Source organism: Nerophis lumbriciformis, linkage group LG27 (assembly GCF_033978685.3).
Source record: "Nerophis lumbriciformis linkage group LG27, RoL_Nlum_v2.1, whole genome shotgun sequence".
Lineage (NCBI taxonomy): Eukaryota > Metazoa > Chordata > Actinopteri > Syngnathiformes > Syngnathidae > Nerophis > Nerophis lumbriciformis.
Window position 1 is genome coordinate 22,672,052 of NC_084574.2, and position 10,449 is coordinate 22,682,500.

At 41.3% G+C, this 10,449-nt stretch overlaps 1 protein-coding gene across 11 annotated transcripts in view; it reads left to right on the plus strand.

Moving 5' to 3' along the window:
- tenm3 (teneurin transmembrane protein 3) overlaps window positions 1–10,449 on the plus strand; it is an 822,859-nt gene that overhangs the window by 567,679 nt on the left and 244,731 nt on the right. For all 11 annotated transcript variants that reach the window (XM_061988364.1, XM_061988365.1, XM_061988363.1 and 8 more), the window contains 2 exons: window positions 1,662–1,905; window positions 8,577–8,678. In XM_061988364.1, the coding sequence (XP_061844348.1) occupies window positions 1,662–1,905; window positions 8,577–8,678 (346 nt within the window). The remainder of the gene's footprint in view (window positions 1–1,661; window positions 1,906–8,576; window positions 8,679–10,449) is intronic.

Below are 10,449 nucleotides of genomic sequence, written 5' to 3' on the forward strand. Positions count from 1 at the left end.
ATGGGTTGAGGTACACCCCTTTGTCCACAACTGCGTGAGCAAATAGTCAAACAGTTTAAGAATAACGTTTCTCAAAGTGCAATTGCAAGAAATTTAGGGATTTCAACATCTACGGTCCATAATATCATCAAAAGGTTCAGAGAATCTGGAGAAATCACTCCACATAAGCGGCATGGCCGGAAACCAACATTAAATGACCGTGACCTTCGATCCCTCAGACGGCACTGTATCAAAAACCGACATCAATCTCTAAAGGATATCACCACATGGGCTCAGGAACACTTCCTGAAAACCACTGTCACTAAATACAATTGGCCGCTACATCTGTAAGTGCAAGTTAAAGCTCTACTATGCAAAGCGAAAGCCATTTATCAACAACATCCAGAAACGCCGCCGGCTTCTCTGGGCCCGAGATCATCTAAGATGGACTGATGCAAAGTGGAAAAGTGTTCTGTGGTCTGACGAGTCCACATTTCAAATTGTTTTTGGAAATATTCAACATCGTGTCATTGGGACCAAAGGGGAAGCGAACCATCCAGACTGTTATCGACGCAAAGTTCAAAAGCCAGCATCTGTAATGGTATGGGGGTGCATTAGTGCCCAAGGCATGGGTAACTTACACATCTGTGAAGGCACCATTAATGCTGAAAGGTACATACAGGTTTTGGAACAACATATGCTGCCATCTAAGCGCCGTCTTTTTCATGGACGCCCTTGCTTTTTTCAGCAAGACAATGCCAAGCCACATTCAGTACGTGTTACAACAGCGTGGCTTCGTAAAAAAAGAGTGCGGGCACTTTCCTGGTCCGCCTGCAGTCCAGACTTGTCTCCTATTAAAAATGTGTGGGACATTATGAAGCCTAAAATACGACAGCGGAGACCCCGGATTGTTGAACGACTGAAGCTCTACATAAAACAAGAATGGGAAAGAATTCCACTTTCAAAGCTTCAACAATTAGTTTCCTCAGTTCCCAATCGTTTATTGAGTGTTGTTAAAAGAAAAGGTGATGTAACACAGTGGTGAACATGCCCTTTCCCAACTACTTTGGCACGTGTTGCAGCCATGAAATTCTAAGTTAATTATTATTTTCAAAAAAAAAATAAAGTTTATGAGTTTAAACATCAAATATGTAGTCTTTGTAGTGCATTCAATTGAATATGGGTTGAAAAGGATTTGCAAATCATTGTATTCCGTTTATATTTACATCTAACATCCCAACTCATATGGAAACGGGGTTTGTAATAGTCCGGCTGGCGTGTGGACAGATTTTCCTCCATGCAGCCCTTGAGCTAAAATGACTTTGACACCCCTGATCTACCTCAATAAAAAGGTGTTGTATTTATATGGTGCTGGAATACCCATTATTTCAACTTTTCAAAGCCTCTCTTAGACAACCAATTTTTGACCTCGGTATTTTTCAAATCCTAGTTACGGCCTTGCATGCAAGTGCATGCCAAAATGCATGAACCTTGGGATTTTTAGCTTTTGCATAGTTTTCCATGAGTATCCAACAATGTAACACATTTTGTATGTAAAAAAAAAAAAAAAAAAGACAAAATTGATCATAGGTCCCTTTAAAAGGCTCTGGCTTATTATAGGTTAAATATGGTATCAACAAATGGAAAAATAATAATTCAACTAATGCATGCTTGTCTTCCAGTATGACTTTGTGGAGCTGCTGGATGGAAGTCGTCTTCTATCCAAACGATCCCTTAGTGACGTGGACATGGCACATGTACCCTTTCTTGGTGGTTTGGACTCGCAAAGAATGGTCCGACACAAGCGCTCAGTGAACGTGCACGAGGCTGGCTTCATTCATTACCTGGACATGGGCATTTGGCATCTGGCCTTTTACAACGACGGGCGCAATACGGAACAAGTGTCTTTCAATACTGTCATCATTGGTAAGTCTTTGTCACAGGTCATTTCATTTTGATCTGCACATATTTGGATTCTCATTCAGAAAGTCTTCACCACCCCATGCAAAGTCCACACGCATTGAGTTTAAATAAAAAAGCTCAATCCATGTGAGAAGACTTTTGCAGGCTGTCAAGCTGAGATTCTGCTATAACCCGTAAAACAAGCTCATTGTACCGTATTTTCCGGACCATAGGGCGCACCGGATTAGAAGGCGCACTGCCAATGAATGGGCAAAATTCAAACTTTTTTTATATATATAAGGTGCATTTAAGGAGTAATTTTTATTTTTTTCTAAATGTAAAACATTTCCTTGTGGTCTACATAACATATAATGGTGGTTCTTTGGTCAAAATGTTGCTTAGATTATGTTTTACAGATCATCTTCAATCCGCTTTCTGACAGTCTTATTTACGTGGCTCACCTTCGACAGCGTCATCTTTGTTGTAGCGGTGTAGCGTGCAAGGACGGGAGTGGAAGAAGTGTCAAAAGATGGCGCTAACTGTTTTAATGACATTCAGACTTTACTTCAATCAATAACGGAGCAGCATCTCCTCATCCGGAAACAACCACACCGGAAATGTGTCCCGTAAAAAAACGTCCGACCGGAACTCTCTAATAATTAAAGTTCCTTGGGTGAATAATGTTAACTCACCACACCGGTATGTTTTAGCGCTTTCATGGCGAGTTTACTGACAGATATAAGTAAGAACTTTACACTACTTTATATTAGAAATGGCAACAGTGGAGGATGAATGTTCCATAACAAGAAGATAGAGAAAAAGAAGAAGCTTATTGACTACGACCACGGACTACAAAGGCAGACGCGCGCAATTTTTCATGATTCATGCAGATCCCAAATACAAATCAGCAGGTGCCAGAAGGTAAGAAAAGTTGCTTTTGCATAATATTGCATAACAAAACACCAGATAATATGTTTTAGCTTATACATACCATAATAATACTCGTATGTTGAAGCACAGTACAATCCATCAAGCGGTGCGGCTTCATAGCTTACCAAAGTCGTACTAAAACATTTTGATAGATTTTCGAGTGCCGTGTGTAATGTTCTTTATTTTCAATGGAACATATCAAATGTTGGTGTTGTTTACCTGAGTCATATTAAGTTAAGTTAAAGTTAAAGTACCAATGATTGTCACACACACACAAGGTGTGGTGAAATTTGTCCTCTGCATTTGACCCATCCATTTGTTCACCCCCTGGGAGGTGAGGGGAGCAGTGGGCAGCAGCGGTGCCGCGCCCGGGAATCATTTTTGGTGATTTAACCCCCAATTCCAACTCTTGATGCTGAGTGCCAAGCAGGGAGGTAATGGGTCCGACTCGGCCGGGGTTTGAACTCACAACCTACCGATCTCAGGGCGGACACTCTAACCACCAGGCCACTGTGTCAGAGCATGCAGCTTTTATGCATGGAGTTAGTGAAGCAAGGTCTCCAACTGACAAGATGCAGTCTTAAATATATCATACAGTACATACATTTCTCATAGTCATTCACATCGACGTCCCACTGGGGGTGAGTTTTTCCTTGCCCTTATGTGGGCTCTGTACCGAGGATGTCGTTGTGGCTTGTGCAGCCCTTTGAGACACTTGTGATTTAGGGCTATATAAATAAACATTGTATATGCAGATCATATGCTGATTATCACAACACCTGCAATGCTGGGAGGAGAAGATGCAAATATAATAATTTAGCACTCGCAATGGGATTTATCAAGCCTGAAACTGTTTTGAGACTGCTGTTATTTAGCAAGTTATGAATGTACGTGCTTGCTGGCACAGTTACGCACAAACGGCTTCACCGCGGTCAGAAGGAGGCGATCACTGCAGTGATAGACGATGGAGAATGTGGGTGTCAACATATTTGGATAGTCAGAAATAAAAATATGTGCATTATTCTATTCAGCAGTATTATTTTATAATTTTATAAATACTGGATGACTTAAGGGGCTGATTAAAGTAAATTCAATTGATTCACTTTGAAGTCTGCTGTTGTTTTTACTGGCATTCATTTTTTGTATGGTATAAGCCAAAAGAGGATACAAACTATTGTTGTGTACTGGATTTTCCACAGCATCACAAAACACTGCGACAGGGATCATTAACTGGCAGACTGTGGTACGAGTCTAGACCCAGGCGCCATACCATTTGGACCTGGACTTACAGTCTATTAATTATTCAAAGATTTGAAGTTTTGACGGAGTTAAAACAGCCCACATTCCAGACAGTAAACATGGCGACTCTAAATGCAGAGACAGACGAAAGTGAAGCAAAGCAACCGTCACGTAAGACTGAGTGATGTCGACAGAAATAAGAAGGAATGGAGTGAGATTTATGCAGAGGGAGGACGGAGACAATGATACTATTGCCCTCTCTCGCCCTGACCACCTGCCACAATAGAGAGAAAGCGACGAATCGGAGACAACAGAATAGTAAATAAACATGGCGCTCTGTAAGAAGAGGAACATTGGTACTTTAATTTAGCTTTAACTGTGTTTTGGTCTTGAAGACCTTTTTGTCATCATTGTACGAGAAATAAAACCAGAAAAACGTCCAAGGCACAACAATAATGCAAAGTCCACGGTACCTGTTGCTCCGTTGTGAAATGAATTATATTTATATAGCGCTTTTCTCTAGTGACTCAAAGCGCTTTTACATAGTGAAACCCAATATCTAAGTTACATTTAAACCAGTGTGGGTGGCACTGGGAGCAGGTGGGTAAAGTGTATTGCCCAAGGACACAACGGCAGTGACTAGGATGGCAGAAGCGGGGATCGAACCTGCAACCCTCAAGTTGCTGGCACGGCCGCTCTACCAACCCAGCTGTACGGCAAGGACTTCCTTGCTTTTCTGACAAAAGTCCACCCATCAACCAGTATTTCTGGACTATTTGGAGCCCTTAAAATCCTTTCATTTTCTCAAAAATCAACAGTGCGCCTTATAACGCGGTGCGCCTAATGTACTAATACATTATGGTTGTGCTTCCTGACCTCGAAGCATTTTTATTTGGTACATTGTGTATATCATCATCATCGGCGGTCACTCGAAAGAGTATGACGATCCTCTTGGTAGGGGTGTATCCCTTTATGGAGGATGCCTGTGCGTGACTCAGTTTTACGTGGGGAGACTGGTGCACTGACAGTCACCACACGATCCTTGACAGAATCGGGTCAGGGTCCAGTGGCATGGAGTCCAAAACGACTGGGGACCCTTTTCTGCTGCAGCCTTCTTCCGCCATCGCAGCCGTTGTGGTAGTTCTTAAATCTACCGTCTCCCGCCTGCTCCGCCGCTGAGGTCTTCACCGTATCCCTGGCTAGGGGGCAGTCAGGTACTAGGCCTTTGCCAAGGGCCACCTGGGGTAACAGTATTAAAGGGGTTAACCTCCTAGTGCCCCAAGACCCCATAGAGGAACCGCCACTGCCGGATGCACTTTAACGTCATGCCCAGGACAAAAATTGTGTAATGATACATGTGATCAGTAGATGGCAGTCACACATAAGAGATAAGTGTGGACTGCATGTAGACTGTTCAATAAGACTCTAAAAGTACAGGTTAGCAAGCAAGCCCGTAACCATGATGTTTCATTGAGAATATCAAACATTATCTGTCAAAACGCTTTAGTACGACTTTGGGATTGTTGGCGCATTACAGCTCCCATAGTCAGACGTGCTGCACTTCAACATGCGAGTCCTATTATGGTGATGTAGCAAGGACGGGAGTCGAAGGATAGAGCTAACTGTTTTAATGACATCCAGACTTCTGCTTAAAACAACAAAAACCTACTCAGTGGCCTAGTGGTCAGAGTGTCCGCCCTGAGATCGGTAGGTTGTGAGTTCAAACCCCGGCCGAGTCATACCAAAGACTATAAAAATGGGACCCATTACCTCCCTGCTTGGCACTCAGCATCAAGGGTTGGAATTGTGGGTTAAATCACCAAAAATTATTCCCAGGCGTGGCACCGCTTCTGCTCACTGCTCCCCTCACCTCCCAGGGGGTGAACAAGGGGATGGGTCAAATGCAGAGGACAAATTTCACCACACCTAGTGTGTGTGTGACTATCATTGGTACTTTAACTTTAACAACGGTATCCCTTCATTCCCGTTTTAATGTTTAATTAATTCTCTGTTGCCATTTCTAATATAAAGTAGCGTGTATTTCTAACTTATACATCTGTCACTAGCCACGCTATGGAAGTGCTAAAAACTACTGGTACAACAAAGATGAGGGGGAGAAGACGCTGTCCAAGTGGAGCCACGTAGATAAAACCGCCCGCTAAATGGTGAATCCTGAAGAGACGGTCAGAAAGCGGCTTGAAGATATGTGCAACATTTTTACCAAAGAATCAGAATCAGAAATACTTTATTAATCCCAGAGGGGAAATTAAGATTTTCAGCACAATCCTATTCAAGATCAGACAAACATTACAGGGAGACAGAACAGGATCGCTGATGGGTCTGCCAACTTCCGGCGCCCCTTACAAAAAAGGTGAGAAACAGGTAAACGCTACAAAAGTAAAACAACGAAAAATAATTAACCAATAATATATATTGCGCACACACACGATTGCACCATGCATGGACAAGCAACCAAACAAAAACATCATTTCAACACCCATATACACTCTGGTGGCCTCTGCGGTGTTCTGCTGGGATCGGGGGGGAGCATGGCCAGAGACAGGAGCAGACCCAACAAAGCAACCAAGAGAGCCGACTCCATCCTCGTCAAAGAACCACCATTACATGTTATGTACCGTATTTTTCGGAGTATAAGTCGCACCGGAGTATAAGTCGCACCTGGCGAAAAAGGAAAAACATATATAAGTCGTACTGGAGCCCGGCCAAACTATGAAAAAAACTGCGACTTATAGTCCGAAAAATACGCTAAGTCGCTCCTGAGTATAAGTCGCACCCCCGGCCAAACTATGAAAAAACTGCGACTTATAGTCCGAAAAATACGGTAAGTCGCTCCTGAGTATAAGTCGCACCCCCGGCCAAACTATGAAAAAACTGCGACTTATAGTCCGAAAAATACGGTAAGTCGCTCCTGAGTATAAGTCGCACCCCCGGACAAACTATGAAAAAACTGCGACTTATAGTCCGAAAAATACGGTAAGTCGCTCCTGAGTATAAGTCGCACCCCCGGCCAAACTATGAAAAAACTGCGACTTATAGTCTGAAAAATACGCTAAGTCGCTCCTGAGTATAAGTCGCACCCCCGGCCAAACTATGAAAAAACTGCGACTTATAGTCCGAAAAATACGGTAGACCAGTGTTTTTCAACCTTTTTTTAGTCAAGGCACATTTTTTGCATTGAAAAAATGCGGAGGCACACCACCAGCAGAAATCATTAAAAAATGAAACTCAGTTGACAGTAAAAAGTTGTTGCCGCAATTGTTGGATATGACTTTAAACCATAACCAAGGATGCATTACTATAGCTCTTGTCTCAAAGTAGGTGTACTGTCACCACCTGTCACATCACGCCGTGACTTATTTTGAGTTTTTTGTTGTTTTCCTGTGTGCAGTGTTTTAGTTCTTGTCTTGCGCTCCTATTTTAGTGGCTTTTTCTCTTTTTTGGTATTTTCCTGTAGCAGTTTGAGCGATATTTCCCGCATCTACTTTGTTTTAGCAATCAAGAATATTTATGTGGTTTGTATCCTTCTTTGTGGGGACATTGTTGATTGTCATGTCATGTTCGGATGTACATTGTGGACGCCGTCTTTGCTCTACAGTAAGTCTTTGCTGTCGTCCAGCACTCTGTATTTGTTTACTTTGTAGCCAGTTCAGTTTTAGTTTCGTTCTGCATGGCCTTCCCTAAGCTTCAATGCCTTTTCTTAGGGTCACTCACCTTTTGTTTATTTTTGGTTTAAGCACACTGCCTCCCGCTGTTTCCGACATCTACAGAGCTATTAGCTACCGGCTGCCACCTACTGATATGGAAGAGTATTACACGGTTACTTTGCCGAGCTCTAGACAGCACCGACACTCAAAAACAACACATCATTTGCAGACTATAATTACTGGTTTGCAAAAAATATCTTTAATCCAAATAGGTGAAACTAGATCATCTCCCACGGCACACCAGAGTGTATCTCACGGCAAATTAGTGTGCCGCGGCACAGTGGTTGAAAAACACTGATGTAGACCACTAGGAAGTGTTTTAAAAGTAGAACAAAATCTTAATCTGACCCCTTTATTGTACCTTCTAATCCGGTGCGCCTATGTTTTGGAAACAGACCTTCCCATAGGGCGTGCGCCTTATGGTTCGGTGGGCCCTTTAGTAAAATACGATAATAGAATGGTTTATGTTTGTTTTGAAAATGCATACAATTACAACATGATGCATCACAATTTGTTAGGAGTTAAATATGATACACACATTACCTGCAACACTTCTGTGCTGACATCAAGCATCACAAGAAGGACAAAAAAAAAATAGTGTGCTGTGTTGAGAGTGAGCAAGAGCTCGGAAGCAGGATAATTGGATTTTAGAATGTGTTGATTGGGCTGACTGCATGTAACTATAGCAACTGTAGCAGACATGTCTTTCAGTGTGTTTTTTTATTATTCTCATGACATACTGTTCTATTTCCTGCCCGCCCAATTAACTTGCACCCTTGCACCACCTCTTTGCTAAATCAGAGTCGATTATGGAGTGTCCCCAGAACTGTCATGGAAATGGAGATTGTCTCTCAGGAATATGTCATTGTTTTCCCGGATTCCTGGGGCCCGACTGCTCTCGAGGTATGCAAATAAAAAAGGATGTAAATGTTGGAATAGCGAATGTGACCTGTAATGCAACATGTACAGGTAATAGGATTTTTTGCTGCAGAACCTTCAGTTTTTAAAGTACGGTACAGTGACTAATTATTCCCTTCATCTTTGACTTCTCAATTTTTTTAGTACACTAAATATTCCAACAGTTTTGAGTAGCATTAGGTAAAACTAAGATTAGCTTGTTATTTCACAACATAATAACAGTAACATTGGCCTTGGTATTCTTGTAGAGAATGACGGTTGACTGCTATTTTATGCTGGCCTTTTTTATTTTTGTATTTATTTTTTGTTTGCAACTTTTACATATACTGTACACGGTAATTAGGATTTGTTATATATTGTATATACAGTCGCGATCAAAAGTTTACATACCCTTGTAAAGAACATAATGTCATGGCTGTCTTGAGTTTCCAATACTTTCTACAACTTTTATTTTTTTGTGATAGAGTGATTGGAGCACATACTTGTTGGTCACAAAAAACATTCATGAAGTTTGTTTATTTTATGAAATGATTATGGGTCTACTGAAAATGTGATCAAATACATACAGCAATGTTAATATTTGGTTACATGTCCCTTGGCAAGATTCACTGCAATCATTTTTGAACACATCTGACCACAGAACTTTCCTCCAGAACGTCTTAACTTTGTCCATGTGATGTCAGATGAAACAAAAAATGAGCTCTTTGGCCACAATACCCAGCAATATGTTTGGAGGAGAAAATGTGAGGCCTTTAATCCCAGGAACACCATTCCTACCGTCAAGCATGGTGGTGGTAGTATTATGCTCTGGGCCTGTTTTGCTGCCAATGGAACTTGTGCTTTACAGAGAGTAAATGGGACAATGAAAAAGGAGGATTACCTACAAATTCTTCAGGACAACCTAAAATCATCAGCCCGCAGGTTGGGTCTTGGGCGCAGTTGGGTGTTCCAACAGGACAATGACCCCAAACACACGTCAAAAGTGATAAAGGAATGGCCTTCCCAAAGTTCTGACTTAAACGTGTGGACAATGCTGAAGAAACAAGTCCATGTCAGACAACTTAACACATTTAACTGAACTGCACCAATTTTGTCAAGAGGAGTGGTCAAAAATTCCAGCAGAAGCTTGTGGATGGCTACCAAAAGCGCCTTATTGCAGTGAAACTTGCCAAGGGACATGTAAGCAAATATTAACATTGCTGTATGTATACTTTTGACCCAGCAGATTTGCTCACATTTTCAGTAGACCCATAATAAATTCATTAAAAAAAACAACTTCACAAATGTTTTTTGTGACCAACAAGTATGTGCTCCAATCACTCTATCACAAAAAAATAAGAGTTGTAGAAATGATTGGAAACTCAAGACAGCCATGACATTATGTTCTTTACAAGTGTATGTCAACTTTTGATTGCGACTGTATTATATAAAAAATATATTATATCAGTATTTATTATATACTGTATATATAATATGTAATATGTAAATATTGCTACTATGGTACATTTTTAGTCTACTTAATACCTGCATTATCCTTTCCATCCTTCCCCCTTCCATTCTTTTAAACTGAGCTACTTTGTGGAACAATTTCCCTTGTGGATCAATACATTTTGTCAAAGTCTAAGTTTCTTCAATGGAAGCAAATAAAAGGATGATTGATTGAAGACCTCCTCTTGTATCAGCGATGCATCGTCATCATTTTGATATTTGTACTTTCAAAGAGAAAAACTGAAGGAAAACTTCCACAGTGTGGTGT